The 23,248-nt window shown below is 37.3% G+C and overlaps 2 protein-coding genes across 2 annotated transcripts; both read right to left on the bottom strand.

Moving 5' to 3' along the window:
• Positions 1-312: 312 nt before the first annotated feature.
• Positions 313-1,518, bottom strand: LOC137735912 (uncharacterized). The gene has a single exon (XM_068475263.2). It carries the CDS (start codon positions 1,299-1,301, stop codon positions 576-578), a length of 726 nt encoding a protein of 241 aa, XP_068331364.2. The 5' UTR covers positions 1,302-1,518; the 3' UTR covers positions 313-575.
• Positions 1,519-16,463: 14,945 nt separating this feature from the next.
• LOC137737595 (putative membrane-associated kinase regulator 1) lies at positions 16,464-18,108 on the bottom strand. Its single transcript, XM_068477128.2, has one exon. It carries the CDS (start codon positions 17,893-17,895, stop codon positions 16,696-16,698), a length of 1,200 nt encoding a protein of 399 aa, XP_068333229.2. The 5' UTR covers positions 17,896-18,108; the 3' UTR covers positions 16,464-16,695.
• Between the last annotated feature and the right edge of the window lie 5,140 nt (positions 18,109-23,248).

The raw sequence follows: 23,248 nt of genomic DNA, 5'->3' as shown, positions 1-23,248 counted from the left end.
TCTCTCCCCATAAATTAGAATCGGAATTCAAATCTCTATTACATTCAAACCATGCTCAAAAGAATCCTATCAATGTCAATGTGGTCCTATTCCCCTTCTTCATATGCTAAAAATAATTCAAAAATCAGATTCCAAATGCTGCAATGGCTCACATGTTGGACCGACTGAGTTACAGATGTGCAATGTCTTCTCACTTTCCTACCCACTTATTTGGGAGAGCCAGTTGGCAGATAATGTACGTACTTTTTGGACAATACATCAAGGCACATAAATAAATAAATCAAACAAATTTTGGTTAATATTGTGGCAAAATACTAGAAAAGTTAGCATTTACATTATGATTTTTTCAAATCCAACATAATCAACACTCTAAACATGAGACAGAAATTTCAAATGAAATAAAAAAAATATTGAGAAGATTGAGAAAACAATGAACTTCTTGGACGAAGTAAGCACCGGGATCCTTAGTTGTTGGATTCTTAGCCGCACATCTTATCTGGTGCATGTCATACAGTACCGGAGCACTGTAAAATTCTCGCATTGGACAATTAATCCTGCAGATCGGACCAACATCTCTACCTCTCTAGCACTCTTCCTTTTCTGAGAGGAAACAAAGGTGGGAAGGCACTGCTCTTCACCTGTGTGCAAATTGGCACATTTACCATTGGCCTTATTCTTATGCTTGCTGATCTTGTTCTTTCCAACCCTTTCTTTATCCTCTTCATATACTTCTCTTTGTTCCCTTCCTTCTCTTGATCCGTCCTCGTAGCTACATCCGCCGACGAGTTCGAGGAAGAAGAGGAAGACGAGGATGAGGAAGACGGGGACAATGATGAAGCGCGTTGCTTCTTCAGTCTTAGTAGCTCCTTCCACAAAACTGTGCACTTAGGTGGCCTCGGAGATGGATCATCGTCCACAAACCAACTCCCTCGGCTCTCCTCCTTGTTCACCACCTCTTCATTCTCATCTCCCTCGACATCCTTGGTCTTGAGGTTGAGCTTCGCGAGCTGTTCGGCGTGCTGCTTTTGCCAAAAGGGTAGGAGCTTCCCATCGAAAAATAGCTCATCTGCAGACAACATGGCATGGCTGCTCGCATTGCTCGAGAGAAACTCAAAATCCGGGTTACGTACCTTTTGGTGATCACCACACTCCATTTTTTTATCTTGTACTTCGCCGTGCGAATTCGGGGTGATGGAGATGAAGTTCTCATCGTCGAGAAACTCGACCGAGAATGAAATCCGCGGACTCAAAATCGAGTCGGCAGATATAGGGGTTGCCGGAACAATTTCTAGGGACCCCATTTTTGTGGTAGTGAAAGAGTGTTTTTGAGCAAATGCATGAGGGTATGTGATATATAAAGGGAAGGAAGAGATGCCTTATTAATGTTAATGTTTGAGTAAATTGTTAATCTGTGTGATTTGCGATTGCTAATTGGGTTAGTAATCATGGTTTGGACGGTGAGATTATAAAAGTTAGGTGGTCTGGCGGAGGCGAAACATGAGGGCTCAGGTGCTGTTTAGAATATAGAAGCAGGCACATGGACAACTTAACCTTTTTGGGAGCTTAATAAAGACAACAAAGTTTAACCGTAGTTTATTATGCAATTCTAACTAGTGTTTTCTTTTTTGTTCTTCTAAAACCCAAATATGAATAGAAAAAGTAAAAAGTAACTTCCTGATAAGGGTTTAACCTACGCTATTATAAAGAAAAGAAATGATTTTTGCACTTTCGTTTTCTATGTTTGCACTTTTTCTTTTGTTTTGAACTATGAATTCTCTTGTGGTTTATTTAATTCGACGGCTGGAGAAAAAGAGAGGAGTGTTGGAAATTATTTACCCATAAAGTATACAAAAAGTGAGGAAGTTTTCTTTTCTTAGACAGTCTAACATATTACACTGTGACATTGATGAGTTGGGCAATTTATTATGCTAAACGTATAATTTAGTTCATAATCTCACAATATAACATATCATTTCGGGATTGTAATTCTAAATTATGTTCATGCTTTGTCTTGTAATATTTTCTAGCTTGTAGACTAGGGTAAATCCTGAACTTTGCAAGATACATGTGATTATCTTTGAGTTTGAGAGGGGGATCTTTTGCTTTCCAAATTAAAAACGAAATATTTGGTTTAGGAAACTTTAAATTAGGATTATCTCATAGATTAGTGGCAATTAATCTAATGAGTTTGGATTAGTCAAGGAGAGATTTGACTCCCCTGCTTACAGGGAGGTATTAACATGTTAGCTAGGGGCCCCAAGCATGTGGTCACATGAGAGTTATTTCCTTCCATGTGAAATTCTGAATCGTAGATACATTTTATGACCAAAATACCCTTCGATTGGTTTTGGCCCTTCCTGGTATTTCATGTGAATTGCCCATCTTGGTTTGGTTTTCCAGTAATTTTGAAAGGTTTATGAAGTGGTAGATATCATGCCCAATAGCTTAATAAGCTTCCTTTAAGATTTGGGTAGTTATGGTTAATCAAGACAGCTAATGAACATTTGGGGGTTAAATCTTATTTGAGAAATGTTAGGGAGATTCTTTCATAAGCGGGACTCTTTATAAACTCCCTACTACTTCATGTTTTTGGTACAATGATTTATAATATTGACCCTGAAATTGACGTTAAATTATAAATTGATAAAAAAATCTATAGAGAGTCTCAATTTCAGAAAATCTCGTAACATTTCTCATCTTATTATTATTAAGGGTAATTAAATATTGCAGATGTTGAGTGGTCCTCCCTCTGTCCTCTCTTTGTATAATATATTGTTCGGTGTGTCTTTGTTGTATGACTTTTGAGGGGGCAATAATGTGTCAAAAGTGCTTACTTAATCTAATAAACAATATTAACCATCATGTGATGCCCAAATTATTTTTGGTTTTAGGCTTTTAGCAGTCATCAATTAATGCTAGCATTTTCATTACAAGCCACACATGGTGAAAGTGAAAACAAAGAGAATTAAGTGTGGATTAAAATTAGGATTAAACAAGTATGATTATGTGTAGAAAATGTAAGACAAATAGCACAATTTTTTGGAAGAATTCCTCGAATAAGCTTATTTAAAATATCCCTCAATTAAAGCTCCCTCATATTTTCATAATAGGTTGATTACCAAAGCATGTATAAGTTTGACTGTAACATCCCGTCCCGAAACTAACGAAACGTACGTATGAAATTACAATTTTACCCCCTAGTTCGTTTTTATCACATTAGTGTTGTGTTGTGTGGTGTTGTAGGACCACACACACTCATACCCTCTCTTTTTCTCCCGGGATTCCCTCACTCCCTGTCTCTTCTCTGTCTCTGTCTCTCTCTCTCTCCCTGAGTTCTTCTTCTTCTTCTTCATTCTACATACGGACACACACACAAACAAACTCAAACCTTCACAAATCAAGAAACCAAGACCACCCTCGTGCTCGTGGGGCTGAGAGGAGTCCAGTGGTACCATTTTCAGGTAAGGATGTAGCCATTTTCACGTAAATTCGAGGTAATCCGTTTTGAACACTGTTCATGCAAACCTTAAACTAGCCTGTTTTTGGACTTTTGAAGCTTGTAGTTGTGTTTGTGAGGTCCCAAGGAGCCTCGGAGTGTTTCGTTGGACGAGTTTGGACGTCGGGAAAGCTGGGTTCAAAGTTGGCCGAGTTTTGAGCTTGAAGACAGGTATGATCGTGTGATTTTTAGGCCTTAAAACTAGCCTATCGTGATTCTACTAGTCCTAAGCTTCATTTTGGTATAAAGATCGTGAAAAATGGTTGAAAAACGAAGGAGAAAACTAAGTTTGAAATTTTCCTAGTTTTCCGGCGCCGTCGCCGGCACCGGAGTCTCGCCGGAGAAGAAAGGAGAATATTCCGTTAAGTTTAACGGAATATTCCTAACGGCAGTGACGGCGTCAGTTAAGTTTAACGGAATATTCCGTCAGTTTAACGGAATATTCCTGACGCCGTCAGTTGACGCCGTCAGTGTGCATGGCACGTGGCCGCGCGTGGGGGGCGCGTAGGTCCGTGCCTTGGACGGCGCGTGGGGGCGCGTGCGGGGTCCAAAAATTATTTTAAAAATATGGGTGTGATCCTGAGGTTGTGTAGAGCACGTTGGTATATTCAATTGTCCATTTTGAGCAATGTATGAGAAGTTATTACGAGAAGTTGGTTATGTGCTTTTAAATTAACGTTTTCGTAGCTTTTGCGCGTATAGGTGATACGTATCCCGAGGACGAACGTACACACTCGAGGCAGGGGGGCTACGACCCTTCCACTTATCAGTGAGTGGGCTTTTGTTTTCCGTATATACCTATATACATTTATATTCCCAGAAATAGATTAAAAATGGTTAATTGATTTATGCCATGCACTTTATTATTATCGCTTATGCATCATCACATGCATTAGTAGCGGCATACATTTATATATGTGTATTTGGTGCTGTGGACGCACAGGTAAGTGCCAGGTAAGTGGTATTCATGTTTGTATTCAATAATAGCTTGAGATGCTTAGAGAGCTCATAATCTGCACCCCGGTGTTAGTGCTCCCGCCCGGGGCCAGGGCATAGTCCTTCACGTGATGTTCACCCGCACCACACGCTTAGCTTGGATCCAAGTTAGGTGCATAGGCTTGTCGTACAGACCACATTAGGTGGTTCCGACTCGTAGGTGACCCGCGATTATTCGCACAGTCTTCACGTGATCGTAGCACTAGAGCGTATATATGATACACCCAGTCTTGTCGTACAGACCACGTTAGGTGGTTCCGACTCGTGTGCAGATTCAGTTATTGAGTTGAGATTGGAGCTCTATATGCAGCCGTACAGGTCACGTTAGGTGACTCCCGGCTGTCAGATTGTATGCTATTGATGTGAATTACGCTTGAGCATTTACATTTGATTATGAGATTCTGTTGTGGCATATTCTCGAGCATGAATGGCATATTTTGGAGCATGATTGGCATATCTATACATACGTATATATGTTCATTTTGTGGGAAGTATACAGGTTTTACGGCGAGGGGTTAGAATGTATTTTGCTAAAGAGTTTTCAAAGAGCTTTGTTTTTGCCCACTCACGCTTTTGTTTTTGCGCCCCTCCAGGTTCTAGTGGTCTAGCAAGTTCGGTGGTTTTTCCCAGAGGGCGTCCCGGCATTTCTGACAGACACTCACCATTGTAGGGTCACCTTCGGGTGTATTTATGTCGCATCTTTCCTTTTTGACTGCTGTAGACTTGCTCTGAAATTGTGTCTCACGTACGCTAGCACTTGTTTTAGTACTTTGTATGCTAGTTTTTAGTTATTCGTACTTTTATATTACTACCTTAATAGCTTCCGCACGCGCACATGGCTACGTCACCTTCGTGTGACGGCCAGCACTCCCTGATCTCGGTCGGGGTGTGTCATTGACCTTACTCAAGATTTTTTCAAAAAGCACTTCAAATTCTAATAAAAATTTCAACATATTTCTACTAAAAACCTCTTTTAGTAAAAGTGTTTATGATTAGAAATGTTTCCTACATAAGTAGCTTTGAATATGCTCAAAATCATAAATAGCTTATGGTGTTAGGCATGTGATATCCTATCTTAAAATTTTTAGTTTATTTATTTTATAGTTTTGGGAAAAACGATTTTAAGGACGTTTTGGCCATTTTAAATTTTACTTTAGTGTTTGGAGGTGGTTTAGAATTGACGGTAAAGATCAATTCCATGAGCAATTAGGCACAAACCGTTCGTGAATAGTAAGTTTCGAACAAATAAGTAATGAGCATTGAAAGTGAGGGGCATTTTGGCCTTTTTACACTTACTTTAATAGTAAGTTTCCTGTTTTAGAAATTATGAACTTGCCAAATTTGAAAAGTTTCGAAATCAGGAAAGTTAACCCGAAAACCCATATCCTAGCCCGACATGACCTAACAACCCGTTTCCCTTCGAATATTATGACACAAATTCCTGCTATTTCCGACAAATTAGTCGATGCCACCACCACCAACTTGAAGCTTTCACTTCCCTCTACAAAACTCAACCAAAAATCACTTTGATAGACTACCACACGTGGCGGCGCAAGGCCACAAAATTTAACAGGTTCTAGCAATCCCTATTCATTTTTCAGCGAATTGGCTAAACAGCGACTGACGCCACCACCTAGATTTTGTAGCCAATCATCCCAGCAGTAAAACTCGACCAGTCCCAACCTTGTTAGAGCATCGCAGAAGGCAAATAGATGCCATGAAGATTACAGCACCTGAGGTCTTTATCGGAAAAATTTGATGTCTTCCACCTACTTTTGGACTTTGTCGTAGGTATACAAGTTTTTCCTGGTGTTGAGCTCTACATGCTTGTAAAATTTGGTGAAATTTGAAGTTAGTCCCACCACTTACGGCATAGTGTGAGAAACTCAAGTGACATGGATTTTTTTTATTTTTTGGGAAACAAGTGACTTGGATTTTGGCCAAAACAATATGTTCGATGTCTTGAGCCCGTATTCAAGGTTTTGTTGAGATTCAATGTGATGGTTCAATTATTCAATTTTTGGTATAATTGTACGGCTGCTTGGTTTTCATAGTAACAACGATCTGACCATTGGATCGTCGTACAATTTTATCAGTATGCTATTTATTAATTATCAAACCTTTGAAAACTTGTGGAATAAAAATTTAACTTTCAAATCTTCCGGATTTGAGAATCTAGGATTGTTGACCCTAATGGGGTCTACTTTGACTGACAATTGACTTTTTAGTCAACGAGCCTCGAATTATTCTAGTGTCTGACTTGTGTGTTTTATTGGGCATGATCGGTCTGAGTGCTTAGATCTTTGTGCTAGCTAGTTGGTAGTAGTCTAGACTTCGGGTGAGTTACTTTAATATTATGTAAAAATAAGTATTTTGTCTACAAAAATCCTCATCTTGATATACTTTGTGGATATGACATGGAATTATAAACGTGTATTACCTGGTCATCGATTTGTTTTGTGAAATGATATATATATATATATATATATATGAAATGATTGCGAATTGAGAGGCTAACAAAGAACTGTTATTGTTGTATACTTTCTTTCTGGTTCCGTTAGTATGCATGGAACTAGATTTCTATCTTTATTTCTAGTTACATGAGTTGATATGAAACCCCTGCGAATACCTTCATTTTAGGTATGCCATGAGTATGTATGGGCCTAGAATTTACGTTGCCATGAGTAAGTCTGGGACATTAACTCTACTTGAGTTGCCATGAGTAAGTCTGGAATCCAATATCTATACATTTCTTTCTGTTGTCATGAGTAAGTCTGGGACAAAAATCTACTCAGAATGCCATAAGTATGTTTAGAATACAGAACGTTGTGATTTGTGCTAGCCTACTAACCCTAGTATTTTATTATATATATGAAAGAGCCTGAGTGGATTCAATCAAGATTTGTGAGTAAAGATTGTTTTATATATGCAAAGGATTTTATGATATGTTTTATAATTAAGATTGATTGATTTATAATCACATATGTTGTATTATTGTCATTCACACAAGCTTTGCAGCTTATCCGAATTTTTGTGTTGACAGGTGCACCGTTTCCATGATGCAAGGTTTCTTAATTGGAGAGTCAATGTAGTTGTTAGTGAAATGGGATATCAATGGGTGTAGCTGGTGTGTGCAGTGTACCCGAGAATAAGGTTTGTTACCCTTTATTGTAATTTTGTTTCCGCTTATTATTTGATGTCATATGACATGTCAACATAATATTTTTTATGGAATGGTTCCGACAATGTTCGTATGTGTATTGTGATGCGCCTCGTGAAATTGAAAGCTAGTGAGTACTATTTACATACAACTGGTTACTATTATGTATAGTGTTGTGACAGACGAGAGTAAAAGGTTAAAAAGAGACAAGACCACAGTACCTTACCTAAATGTGAAATGGGTATACTATTCACACAACTTATTTTACTTCTCACACATCCTTTGATAATTTCTGTCCGTTGATTTTCTTCAATTTATCTGATCCGATGGCCGAAAATTAAAAAAAATATGTATGAGAAGTAAAATGGGATGTGTGGATATCACATCCCATGTGAAATACGTGATCCATTAGATTGTATAACTTTGGAGAAAGGGGACCACAAGTTTTGATGTTCTGACGTACTTATTTTTGTAAGGATTAAAGATGAAAAATAATACAAGAGTAATTCGTTTGTTTGAGGTCACAAAATATTTTTAATTTTGTCAATTGATTCTTCTTTTAACTTATGAATTCAATTCGAATGGTCAGAAAAAGAGGAAAAAACGTAAGAGGTCAAAAAGGGAATGCAAAAATCACCGCCAGAAATAAACTCCAAGGCTAAGCAGTGTGGCAGGCTAAAGACTGTACAAAAATGGGGGACCATTAATTATTAATTAGCATATATAGAGATGATAGACCACTGTATTAAGTTAAAGATTAAGAGGAGGTTTACTCTGGTTCCATGCAAAGCCCAGCTGTTAACGTATAGGGAGGATTAGTGGACCATTTTAAATACTCCATCATGCAGGTTCAGCACACGAGAGAGAGAGAGAGAGAGAGAGAGAGAGAGAGAGAGAGAGAGAGCGAGCTAAACTCTTTGACCTCGTATTTGTTTAATTACTTACAGTTGGATACATACACTGTCATTTGTAAGACTCATGCCAGACACTCAAGACAGTATATAATACATAGGTTAGGTGGATTGAAATTGAATCATCTTCTGCAAGTGATTGGTTAAGTATTCAGCAAAACATAAACAAAAACAAATACAAAAAGGAAAGGGAGCTTAATTAGGCAATACATGAAGTAGTTTCTATTTAATTAAGGACATGTCTCGCGTATAAACAGTTAAAAAAATTTCTAGGTTGTAAAGTTACTTTTAGTACTTCATAACAGAACTTTTGTTATATATTCTAACAAAAAAAAAAAAAAACTGCGAAGATTGTGAAACAATATTACACATCAGAAATCTATTAAACCTAGGGTCACTTACTTAAAAAATGCTTATAATTAGAAGTGATTTCTACAAAAACGTTCTCTAACCAGCCTATTTGTTAATGTTACAATAGAAATATTTGAGGACGGAGAAAAATTAGGCAAAAATGGGTAACAAATAGGCCGGGTGAGACCCAAAAACCTCACTAGAGTGTCTCCCCTACAATCTAGCTTGAGCATTTTCATCGGGCCGTGATTATAGGATTACTTAAAAGGTGGAGTGTTAATTAATTTCTGCATGCAGTATTTCAAGTTTCAACTAGATATTCTGCTATATATCTTTTCGGGTGCTGCACTCCGACGCCTTCAAATTAATTCCACCCACATTTACCAACGATTAAAATTAACGAGGAGTTCATCTTTAAGATACTTTGTGATTGATTCATAAAATTTTGTGTTTGTGATTGGAATCGTTCATATAATAAATCACTATGTAAAGATTACCTCTGTAAAAAATTAATTTAAAATAATGTTGTTTAGTTAATCAACTGTAGTAAATAGATAGATGGTTTGTTTTTATATAGTTTGATGCGTAAACGATATCATATTTATAAATCATTACAAAGTGTTTTATAATATAAATAACTTTGATCATAAGCATGAAATTCTATAAATCGTAAACAAAGTATCTTAGGAAAGAACTTCTCCTCATCGCCGCGCGCTCCTGCCACTATTGCAAACTTCTCTTCATCATTTCGTACATTCACACCCCCTTTGTCATTTTTAGAATATGAAATTTGAAAGTTGATGGTCGCACAAATGAAAGGATAATAAAAATTGCAAACATAATAAGAGAGTGAAGATCACTTTCCTTACCAATTTGGATTATCTCTTCATTCGCACGCAAGATATGCATATGGTTAACTGACAAGCTAAATGGTGGCGATTCAATTAGTTTGTGAATGTCGATTGTAAGACGGTCATTTAATTTTTGTTGTATTTTCTTTTCACTGTTGAATTAGATTGAATAGCGGACGACTACAAATTTTTTGAATCATGAAGTATAGGAGAACGAGACTGATATATCTAATTGCATGTGCATGCAGCAAGCAACTCCCACAGTACTAGGTTGCTAGCACAACTCAAATGCGAGGGCAATGCAGAGGAGCATAATCGTGCCAAAGCTGTCCGTTGTACATGTTTAAGACTGCTCGAGTTGTTCAGACAGCGTTTTCCAATTAATTCTTTTTTTGGACGAGATTCCAGTTAATGCTAGTATCCTATCATTGCATTGCTTGTAATAAAGTAAAACAACTCACCTAGTTGTTGTACATAATATATTAGATTTCTATTTTTTTTTGAGGAAAAATATATTAATTCAAAGAAAAACTTCGGTAACACTCCATACTTCTAAATCATATTAAATTTTTATATTACATATGCATGCATGTATTTTTTTTTTTTTTAAGTTTTACTCAGCGATCATGAGGAAACACTCAAGTGGTTGTAATTCTTCTCCTTTTTTTACTAACGATGTTGCACACACAATGTTTGTTAATATTATTTGAGATAGTGGACTTCTAGAACGTGGATTTTTTTTTTTTTTTAAGTTTTAAGCAATTCATTTTTTTAATATAAATTAAAAAGATATTAGTCTTTTTGTTGTTTGATATAATTACACATGATTCAATAACTTACAATTTTTTTGTTATGTTATGTGTAGGGATTTTGTTTGACAAATAAGGTTCACTTAATAAATAGTATAAAGAGTGAGAATGTAAGAACAATACGGAAACTAGCACATATTGATGAATTTTTATGTTTGTTTGTGTGATTGGTTTAATCTTGTGTTTTAACTTTGCGTTTATATTATTTCGCCCTCGTTCGTTAGAGGGAACTTAGGACTCAATTTCCTGAAGTATTCAAAATCTAATGCTTCTAGTACTAGTATTTTCTGATACCTTTGGGTAAAGGTGTACATGTGGGAGTTTATCATGAATATTGTGGAATTGTCTTTGGCATAACGTAAGAGCGAGAAGAGTCCAAGAGTGCAAGGACTTTATTATTTGGCTGGCTGCCAGGTCAATGTTGTCAGATGTATAAAGGGAAGAAAAGCACCTAATTAATCCGATGTCAGGTTGGTTTGGTATTGATATGCTTAGAAGAAAAAAAATTGATTATGTTGTGCTATAAGAATAAACTTATTTTTGTTGTTTCACGTTTTCAGTTTTTTTTTTTTACCCAAAACTGTAAAAATAAACTGTTTTTAAGTATTTACCAAACATATTTTTGAGTTCAACTTTTTTTATACTTATTTTTTATAAAAGCACATCAATACCAAACCAAATCAAACCAATACATCAGCAGGCAACCTTGCAATTTATATGCAATAGGAATTTTACTTAATTTGCATGTGAATGCTTGGGCGTATTGGACATGCAACATGGAGAAGGGAGTCTTTTGGTTGGAATAAGACGCATCATTTAAAGGCGCATGTCTTTTCGTTTGAAGTTTGCAGAAGATAAGATCATATTTCAACATAATATTATTGGGAAGAATATATATCTATATATACACACACACACACATATAGAGTTATCATGTGGAGTTAACTTTAAGTTGGGAGGAGCTCTACTCGCACCTTAATTCCAACTAGAATATATAAACTATTATTTATCTTATATAACTCATCTTATATAAAGATTTTTTTAATTTTTTTTCTTCATAAAGCTCAACATGTTCCCTCCATTTTGTCTTAACACTTATCAAATATAAACACTACGTAGTCGAGTGAAATGAGGTGAATGGACTTGAAAAATAGGTCTTATTTTTGTCCATATCATTATTTGATGGAAGGGCAGATGAAACTGGACGTATACGTCTGATTGTAAGACAAATTGAACTTTGGGTGGTTTTTTTTTTTTTTTTTGGTAAAGAAACTTTGGGTGGTTAATCGTAAAGTTATTTAGTTTGGGATTGGACAAATTTGGAAAACTTCATATATCATTTGTGAAACTTTCCTTTCAAATTTACATTAACCACACGTAATTAACTAATATATGCACTTTAGGGCCTCTTCAAATATGGTTCTTCCCATGCCCTGCCATGAGGCAATCGCATAAGGCGTTATATTTTAAGTTCATTGTGAATGTCTCACATGATAATGTTTAATTAATTAAAATATTGATACAGTGACATTATGCGCAAACTTTTTGCAAGAATTGATAGTTATTATTCTAACTTGTCATACATAGCCTCTCAACCGTCAAGCACTGTACTAACAGTACGTGGTGTGAAAGGGGTGGCTAATGTTCACCGGGAGGGCCATGCCATTGCATTGCATTATTTGCTAGGTCCACATGGAAACAGGTTAGATTCAGAAGAGTCTCATCGATCTGACAAAGACAAACTATCAGGTGCGAATTAATGTGATTTTGTCCATCTCCGTCTGTTTTTGTTTTTGAAGAATATTTGCCACAAAAAATAAAAAATCTATAAACTTGGTTTTAACTGTAAATACACATAAAATCTATATGGGTAATGTTAGAACGAGCAAATTTTTAAATCAAATTTTATAACTAAACAATATGGTTGTTGATGATTAAATTATTACATTAGTGAGTGTTGACTAACGTACTTATTTTCTATTAATGACACATTATTTAATTTGTAAATTTGATATAAAAATTCAATCTCGTTAACATTATTCAATCCATAAATATCTTTATATGCTATTGTGACATACAACTTTTTATAAATTGTGCCTCGAACATAATTCATATGGGTAAACTACACTAATAGTCTCTCTAGTAGTTCCAGTTCCATTGCGTTAGCATCGTTAGTCCACGTTTAATTAATGTAAATTATGTTTAGAGGATAGAATTTTCAGTGTGTCGAAAACACAGTACTATATATACCGTGTCATAATATAAGTAGTTGAATACTTTAATAAAAAATTTCACCACTTGTATTATGACACTTGGTGTTTGAAAATGTGTTCCAAGCATATTGAAAATTCTCCTTTTAGAGTTTAGATTTACAATATATAGAGTCCATCAAATAAATTTACAGATCCAATGATTAATCCTAATGACTATCATGCCTTTATTTTCATTCTTTCAAATTATACATGTTGATTTAATGATGAAATATTTTAGGATCATTTTCCTAGAGTTAATTCAAGCATAGTAATTAATTAAAATTTTGTCCTTGTTTCATATTGGCTTCGAAAAACCTTACCACGCAACAACTAAATAAAAAATAAACAAAAAAGTATTTATTCTCATGGTGTTAATATAATGAGTTAAGAGTATGATAGGTTCAAAATTTTCATCATACAACCAAACAAATTCGCGGAATCTCAAAACACGCCGGAAAACAAACTCAACTTACCGGAAATGGAAACCTTACCCATCCGTTTCCAACCAAAATTTAGGGGCCTACTCTGTTGCATGAAATTTTTGTACTTCTGGAACTAAGATTTGAAAAATGTCATAATATTGGAAGTTGGCTTCGCAGCTGCTTCCCGTATTAATATCCACCGTCTTATCCAATCATAACTTCTCAAGCTTTGCACATGGCTGACATCAACTCAAGCCTCAACGAACTGAAATGACCATGTGCCGAACTTTCTCCCATTTAATTTCGTTATTGTGCAGTTAAATAATTAGTTGTTAGGGAGAAAAAATTTAAATAGTTAGTTGTTAGGGAATGAAAAATTGGTGGAGATCGGATCGTAAGTGATCATTTATCACAGTGGTGAAAAAGTATTGAGTATTTGCATGACGACATGAGTTCAAACTTCGTCGGTGGCTAGTCTAACATCTAATCTAGGCCTAGCAATTCCTAACACGACCCGATAACCTGACACGACACGACACGAAATAAACAGGTGTTCGGGTTGACACGATAATGAATCAGGTAGTTATTGGATAACCCATAACGGGTTGGTTCGGGTATACACGCGGGTAACATAATACACGATAAGCAAAATATTAATTTTATAATTTTATAACCCTAAAAAAAATACTATAATAATTATATATATTAATTTAACAATTTTATACCCCTAAAAACTATAATAATTATATATATATATATATTAAATTAATTGGGTTTCAAAACATGTATTGGGACACCCGGAGCAGGATGAGGGTTTAGGTTTTCGGAACTTCAAAATCTTCAATGGTGCTCTTCTTGCTAAGCAATGTTGAAGGTTGATCTCTGAGCCGACTTCGTTATGGGCTTCGATTCTCAAGGCCAAGTATTTCCCACATTGTTCTTTTCTTGATGCTCAGCGTAGAAGCCGGGCATCTTGGGTTTAGACTAGCTTATTAGTGGGACACGATATTCTGTTGCAAGGGGCGCATTGGCAAATCATGGGTGGACGAACTGTGAGGCTTTGGGTTGACCGGTGGCTCCAGTCTCTACCTTTAGGCCATCATCTTCTAGCTGGTACATTACCGATCACCATAAATACCCATGTGGAAACTCTTATTTGTTCATCGTCTCGATCATATAAGATCTTCATTTCCTACAACCCTTCTTATCTATAGAGGATCTTCATGCTATTCTTGACACACACATTGGAGATTCGAGGAGTTGCGATAGGTTCATTTGGCCGGCTACCAAGAATGGCAGGTACTTTGTGAAGACTGGATAACACTGGGTGCAATCTCGATCTCGCCCCCCTCCCCTCCCCCCCCCCCCCCCCCCCCGCGCCCCGCCTTTGCAATATCATGCTTCATCCCATGTTACACTGAGCTGAGTTTGGAAATTTATATGGCAGCTCCAAACCCTGACAAAGATTTGTAATTTTATATGGAGGACCTTCCATAGAGCTTTGGCCACGATGGATGCTTTGTGTAAGCGGCTTTGCACCTCTCATCCGAATTGTCCAATATGCCATAATTAGGTGGAGTCAATCAAACATTTATTATTACAATGCCCATATGTCGAATCCATCTGGTTTGGTGGGATTCTAGGATTAACAAGTATGAAGTCTCAAATTGGGTGGAATGGTTATTTTCATTCTCCAATTTGCCTGTTGGTTCTAGTGTTGACCGAATGTATTTACTATCGTATGTTGCTTTCACCTGCTGGCATATTTGGAAAACTAGGTGTAACTTTTTTGCATGATCATAGACAAATCAATCCCACATAGGTCCTATGTGCTATCACTACATCGATTAGAGCTTTATCTGAAGCTGTCCGCAGGTGTTCAGAGCCCCCTGGACCTTTGATGGTGGTTGATCGGTCATCCCGCTAGTTCCCTCCTATCGCGCCATACTCAAAAGTTAATGTCGATGCTAGTTGGTCGACTCAGTCGAGCTCTGGTTTTGTGGGGATTGTCATTCGGGATACTGAGGGTTCTTTCGTTGATGCGATACGACATGTTATTAGGGCTCCATCTGTGGGTGGTGCTGAAGCCGTGGCAATCCTCAAAGGTTGTGAATTTGGTATGGCAATGGGGCTTACAAAAGTTGTTGAATCTGATTCCCATGACTCTATTAATTCTTTGTCGGATTTGATCGAGAATGGCAATTGGGAGGCCTACCTATCCTTAGTGAATGCTAAATGGTTAGGGGAGGCCTTTCAAGACTGTCGTTGGTCTTGGATTCCAAGATTAGCCAACATGGAGGCGGACTTGTTGGCGTCGCAGCGGTGTGCAGAGATGTGCAATGTTTCTTAGGTCAATAGACCCCCATCTTCGTTAGTTTTTGTGCTTCAAAATGATGGTTTACCATGTCCTATGTGAAGGAACATGGGCAGTGGAGGGGGCGACAGAATAGCATGGCTATGATGTCTTCCTTGTAACTCTATCTGCTGTCCATTTTTTTCTTTTGCTGTGTTGTTTGCTTGCCTTGCGGTAGGCTCTCCACGTATGTTTTGGCTTGTTAGCTCGGGTAATGCAATTCCCAATTTACCACAAAAAAAAAAAAAAAAAAAAAGTTTACAAAATATATAAAAGTAAAAAAATCATACACATTTCTTGAAAAAAAGCTGATCTATAAGGAAAGGGATCCGGAGGATCCATTTTATCAAATCCACCAAATCAATCAATTCGAACCTTTGAAATTTGATCTAACGGCTACAAATAGGGGATTCCTTTAAAAATTATAATAACTTTAGTCGTTGGATCAAATTTTAAGGATCCAAATTGGGTGGAAGGGATCCGGAGAGGATCCCTTTCCAGTCTATAAAAGGTTATGACAACTGAAATAAACAAACACGGAAAAAGCAAAGCCAAAAGCATAACTTCCATGCTACAATAATTCACGGCAAATTAACATTTCTGGTTTTTTTTGTTTTTTTTTGGGTCACTAATCGAAAAACCAAAAGCTAACAAACCAAACACAGCCTTAGAAAAACAAGATTATAAGTTTCAAGTTCGAAGGGTTAGTGTGTACTAAACTTATTTTGATCGGTTCCTTAATATTTGGGACCAAAACCAAATAAGTGGGTTCCAAAATACCACCCATCACATGCATCATCAGAGAGCAGCTTGCATATAAACATATACTACATAACGTTTTAGTTCAATAACCTAAAGCATGTAAGTTAAATTTACACATGTACTATAGTATTGAATCAAAACACTACAATGATAATGATAGTACACTTATTTCACATAAGTCCTCGAATCATCATGCATGCATGCAGCTTTTCAGCTGACCTAGCTCTCTCTTGGAAACAAACATAGAGATGCAAACACTTACAATTAACTTGAGATCTAATTAGTCAAACAAAATAATTAATTATTTTACATTTAATTAATTAACTTGGATCTCAAATCTCATGACCGACCATTGTTGTAGTGCTCTTGCCATGAACCAAGGAGTTCTTGCAATGAGCAATTGCGCCTTGAATTGCACTCTGAAGCTCCTCCATCGACGATCTGTCGCCGTACGATGACGTGCTACTACTAGCGCCGCCACCACCCGAGCCCGTTGGACCCAAAGTGCGGGAAAGAACCCCAGAGTGGCTCGGGGATCCCCGCATTGAAGAAGGGCAGCTAGAAATGCACTCTCTTCTTCTTGGGTACCTGAGGTTACCCGAGAAGGAATGAGAAACTAATACATGATTGTTAGAACCACAATCTGTATTATTGTTCCTCGCCGTCGCCGCCGTGCATTTGTCGGATGTTTTCGGTGTTGATATTGATGTTGTGGTCATGATCCCCAATCCTCCTCCTCCTCCCCCCATCTTTTGTTGTTGTTGTTGTTTTTGGGAGAGTTTTTCATACAAGGGCTTCACCTTCTTCAAGTACTTACCAATAACCTCCTTGGCAGTAGTGCTCATGCGTTTAGGTTTCACTGCATTGTTAGACCCGAGTCCCGCCGTGGCGGGGTTGGCGGCGTTGTTGTAAGGATCTGTCGTGTTGTTCTTCTGTACTTTCGGCTCCTTCTTAAACACGGAGGAGAATCTCGACAAGGAAAAGTACTTCTTCTTCGAAACGCTGTCGTTGGAGTGGACGCTCACGTACTTGTTGTTGTTGTAGTTGAAGGCGCGCTTGAACAACGAGTCCTCGTTGTTTTCCTCTGCGACGGAGCTGGGGCGGCGGGAGGAGTCGCATGACTGGTCGGCCAAGAGTACGAGGTCGCTGGCAAAAGAGGAGGTGGAGTCACGTGACTCGTTGGAGGAGCTGCCGGTGGAGTCACGCGACGTGGTGGTGTCGGAGAAGGAAGAGTAGGATGCGGAGGAGGGGAGGCGGAGGTTGCGGACCATGGAGAGGCGAGGGGAGAGGTGGAGAGGGAGGATCTGGCCCTTGTAGAAGAGCTCGTCGGCGGGGCAGAGGGCGTTGGAGGATTTGCGAGGGGAGAGAGAGATGGTGAACTCGAAGTCGGAGGAGGAGGAGGAGGAATGGAAGGAGTGGGTGGGTGAGGGTGGTAGTGTTTGTGATTTTTGGTGGAGGTGACGGCGGGGAGGATGAGGATTGGGTTTGGTCACATTATTGGTCGGATCTTTTCTCGTCCTCGACGTCTCCATTTTGGTGTGTTGAGCAAATTAAGCTACATGATAATGATTTTTGCGTGATGAGGGCTTTTGTGGTCCATCATTTTTTGGAAAGGAGGTGGGTCGTGTTTTGTACGTTAAATTTTGAGTGGATCTGGGTTTTGAAGCTCACATGGGATGATGGGGGTTTCCATGTTTGAATCCATACTTTTCTCTCTCTGTTTATGAGTACAAGTAACACAAGTGACGTATTTCTTTTCAAGTATTATAATAAAAAAAGATAATGGTAGGGAATCAAAATTTTAAATTAAATTTAGTTTAGAAATTTTGGTTTTTCTAATTTATAAATGAAGTGATTAAAATGTTCCACTTGTATAATAAAAGAAAAAACGATAAATTAAATAGGAAGTTTTATTGACACTCTAAAAACTTCATTCTACACTCCTCACAAGTGTATTTTTCTTTTTAAATATAGAAAGTTTGGAGTGTAGAATAAAATTTTTAGAATGCCAATAACAATTCCCAATTAAATTTTCATTTCTTATTTTCATTTCACATTAATTGTATTTTGTTTTTAATCAAGGTTCTTTGACTTTCATCCATGTCATTGCTTAAATATTAAATATTTACATGTCGATTTTAAAAATAAAAAATTTATTAATTAATCATTCCAAATATATATTTTGTATTTTTCATATACTTCTATTTTTATTTTGTACCAATTTTATAATGTATCAATATTGTTTTTAGTTTTTATTTGTAACCACATGAATTTTAAATTTTAATATGCACCCATATTTCTTAATATAACTTGTACCATTGTTTTTTTTTTTTTTTGCTGAATGTACCATATCAATAATAATTTTTTAAAATATATTAATAATTATGCAGGTGCATTATTTTTTTTTTAGAACTATGCGAAGAAAAATATTACTCGATTATTGATTGTTAAGTAATTATTATATTTTTAAAAATATTATTTGAATTTGCTTATATTTTATAATTTGTAGAACATTAAATGCATAATAAGTGCAAAAATTAAATCTCTTAAATGATGTTAGAAATGTCACATCCCGGCCCGGGTAGGACCACTTCTAGGGCCCGACTCCACTGTAGCACAATATTGTCCGCTTTGGGCCCCGACCACGCCCTCACAGTTTTGCTTTTGGGAATTCACACAAAAACTTCCCAATGAGTCACCCATCCTGGGAATGCTTTCTCGCGCTACTCACTTAACTTCGGAGTTCCCATGGAACCCGAAGCAAGTGAGCTCCCAAAAGGCCTCGTGCTAGGTAGAGATGGGAATATACATATAAGGATCACTCCCCTGGGCGATGTGGGATGTCACAATCCACCCCCCTTAGGGGCCCGACGTCCTCGTCGGCACACACGCGACTAGGGTTAGGCTCTGATACCAAATTGTCACATCCCGGCCCGAGGTGGATCACTTCCCGGGCCCGCTCCACCACCGTAGCACGATATTGTTTGCTTTGGGCTTACTATTCCATCACAGTTTTGTTTTTGGGAACTCACGAGCAACTTCTCAGTGGGTCACCCATCATGGGATTGCTCTAGCCCCCTTCTCGCTTAACTTCGGAGTTCCTACGGAACCCGAAGCCAGTGAGCTCCCAAAAGGCCTCGTGCTAGGTAGGGATGAGAATATACATTTGATGATCACTCTCTTGGGTGATGTGAGATGTCACAATCCACCCCCCTTAGGGGTTTGACGTCCTCGTCGGCACACATGCGGCCAGAGTTAGGCTCTGATACCAAATTGTCACATCCCGGCCCGGACGGGACCACTTCCAGAGCCCAACTCCACCGTAGCACGATATTGTCCGCTTTGGGCCCCGATCACGCCCTCACGGTTTTGTTCTGGGAACTCACACGAGAACTTCCCAATGGGTCACCCATCCTGGGAATGCTCTCGCGCGCTACTCGCTTAACTTCGGAGTTCCCATGGAATCCGAACCCAATAAGCTCCCAAAATGCCTCGTGCTAGGTAAAGATGAGAATATACATATAAAGATCACTTCCCTGAGCAATATGGGATGTCACAAGAAATCTCAATCAAACTGTTTTAACAAACAAGATTTCATTCTAATAATTAGTTGGGCTAAGAATCGGAAGGAAAACAACCTTAGAAAAACTATATATTATAATTAAAATAAATAATAATGATAGAATAGTGTTCTGAATAAAAATCGTTCCTCTCTGTTTTGGTTCAGTGCTGTGTTTGATGACACAAGTGGGTACTGATTAGATTGATGCATGTATGGTTAGGTGTCACGTGTCCGAAACGTGAAAGGTGGGGTTTACTTCATGTATAATATGTAAGAGATCTTGTGAGTTAACCAGTGGATTAATCGAAGTATCGAAGAAGCCAGGGTGACACTGTGTGCTGGACTGCAGGCGAGGATCCTCTCCGGTTCATTTTTGAGAGCATTTCAGAAATTCTTCAATCATTTTTGTTTATTGTATATCATGCTGTTAATTTTTGTTAAATATTATTTATTATTAATTTTAAATAAAAAAATTATAATAATTTTTTGTTGCACGATATACGATTAATGAATGCAATTAAAAGATTCTCACAAAAACAATCCAGACAAAATCTTCAATTGTTGCATGATCACATGGATTCACTACAATCAATGAGGTTATGTGTCAGTGTGAAAATAAAAAGATTGAAAATGGTTTCAAATACCAATTAGGTCTTGCTTGATAACCGAAACGGTTTATGGCAGCTTTTGATATGAAAAATTGAAAGTAATATCATAAAAAAAAATATGAGGTGATAAAAAGTTCATGAAAAGTTTGACATTTAAGAGATATTTCTTAGCATTTCTCTTTTGAAAAAACACTTAAATTTGAATAAGTAGTTTGATATGTATTACTAAAAGGATGTGTCACAATTAATAAAAAATAAGTATTTTAATTAATATTTAAATAATAATTCAATCATTAATAATTACATTATTTAATCTATAAAATTTAATCCCTTGATATTTTTTTACTAAAATAGTCCTAGTTGTTGTCACGATTTTCAATTGCATTACATGTGAGTGTAAGCTGTTAATGATGTGAATATGTGTGCAAATCATGGTTTCTGATTAACCTGAAGAATACTTTATATTATTGAATGTGTATATTAGATCTGTCAACTGGGTCAACTGATGTAGCAGCATTTTGCTGCTTCTCAAATCCAGTTTTTTTTCAAAGTAGGCGGATGAACAGTAAAGTTTAATGAAACTTTCTTAATTCCAATTATAACCTCTTTCTCCTTCTCGCGATCTCCATCCGGCGTATCAACGCTATGTTGTGGAAGAATGTCATAAGCTCCTTGGAAGTGATCTCGAGCGTGCGCGACGGCGGCTCGCAGTTGTGGGAGGTGAAGGGGAAGGACGTCTCAATCGTGAGGGTGGTGGAGTCATGGCAGCAGATGAGATGGGACGACAGAGAGATGGGGTGAGGGATAAGGTGGAGGTGAAGGGACTCAGGAGATTGGAGCCGGAGGAGGAACTGGGTTTCCCTATGGGTCCAAATACCCCAGAATCATCGCCGCGCAGCTCTCCGGCAAATCGTCAAGACCGAGTTTCGATGGCAAAGATCCGACTGCAACTGGGTTTTCCGATTTGAAGATAGATCCTCAAAGACGAGGTTGCCCACGTCAAAATACCCTAAATTTCACAATTCGTTTTTGGTTTTTGTTTAGCAGAACCTTGGGAGGGAGGTGGAGATGGAGGAAGAGAGGGCGGCGGTGGGTGGTGATGGAAGGTTGAGGGGGACCCAGGATGGGGGTGGTGGGGGGGGGGGGGGGGGAAGGACACGACAAATCCTAGAAATCCCATTTAAAAAAATTATACCCTTGTAGTAATTTAACATAGTCACAGCAGTTTTATATAAAGTTTACCAAACACTTGAACATTGTTTTTTTTTTTTGTTAAAAACACTTTTACAATAAAAATTTAACAAACATGTAACTGCTTTATTTTACAACTATTTATTTTTACAGTACAACATAAGCAATTTTTTTAAAAAGCACAACAATACCAAACTAGCTCTTCTAATCGAAGCTTTGAGCCAATCTCAACATTTTTATTTAGTTTTGAGAAATGCTAATGGACTCTCTAAAGACTAAAAGTAACTACATGAAAGGACAAAAAGTTAATAAAAAATCTCAATTTTAAGATTCTTTTTAGCATTCTTCTTTATTTTTATATCGAAACCAAAGCACACACAACCATCTCATCATTGTACGTTTGTTATTTATTTATTATCGAGGGACCATATGGCCAGTGGCACTTTTAATTCTAAGGTTTGATCCCTTCCAGATAGGATAGATTTGACCTTTTAAGATCCGTCCGGCCAGAATCAAGGTTTTAATGGAAATACAGAGTTCCCGTATCCTGTGGTGGATTTAAGACGTTAATCTCGCGGACTCGGTGTGAAAGATTCATATGCCGGCGTCGTTAAATTTTTTTTTTCAATTTTTTTAGGGAAGTGTTATTGGTATTCTAAAATTTTCATTCTACATTTTTTATAAATGTATTTTTCTTTTTTAATATAAAAAGTTTGAAATATAGAATAAGATTTTTAGAGTGCTAATAACAATTTTTTTTTTATTGAGATATTTATTTGAACACTTCGTGGGCCAATCATTATGTATAGATTTGTCTTCCCGCTTGATGTTCAGACCTATCAAGTATCACTTGCCGATGCATGCCAAATTTTGCTGAATGGGCATTTCATCAACTTGTTTGGGCATTTCAGGTCTCATATCAGATGGTCATAGGGTCCTTGGAGACATTTCCCCCATATTTCTCGATTTTCATAGGATCTCAGGACCAAGGGTACCCCTTTGGAACCGCTCCTGTATGTATCAATTTTTTAAAGCTCGCACGACAGATAATTTTAATGAGGCCCTACTGGTGCATTTTATCTTCTTACACGTTTTATTTTTTTTGTGATGATTGTTTTTCCAAGTCGGAAAGTTATGATTCTCATATTATAATTAGATTTCGTAAAGGCTGTTACTCTCGAGGAAAAGTAATTCCCTCGATATAGAGAGAGTCGTAATTCCCTAAACACGGTTTATTAACTGTGGAAGAGTACGGCGGTAGAGTTGCAAGTGCAACTAGATTCGATCAAGACAATGCATGCATGATGCATGCTCCAATCAAGATTCAAGAAATAGAGATAGCTTTTCGAGGCATGAAAAGGCATGTTAAACCAAAACAAATCAATTACAAGTAAATTAACTTGCCAGCTATGAGTAAACTAAACCCATGAATACTTATAATAACATTCAGACAGATTACAAATACAAGACGATCATTGGGCCTTTCTCTGAGGTTTACAGATAATATCGGGATAAGAGATTAAT

Source organism: Pyrus communis, chromosome 13 (genome assembly GCF_041283825.1).
Source record: "Pyrus communis isolate YQ-2024b chromosome 13, ASM4128382v1, whole genome shotgun sequence".
Lineage (NCBI taxonomy): Eukaryota > Viridiplantae > Streptophyta > Magnoliopsida > Rosales > Rosaceae > Pyrus > Pyrus communis.
The sequence above is the reverse complement of the archived record's forward strand: the minus strand, read 5'-3'. Positions and strand labels throughout refer to the sequence as shown.

What these genes read in the sequence shown, in the direction of transcription:
- LOC137737595 (XM_068477128.2), bottom strand. Translation starts at nt 17,895, where the DNA reads ATGGAGACGTCGAGGACGAGAAAAGATCCGACCAATAATGTGACCAAA.
- LOC137735912 (XM_068475263.2), bottom strand. Translation starts at nt 1,301, where the DNA reads ATGGGGTCCCTAGAAATTGTTCCGGCAACCCCTATATCTGCCGACTCG.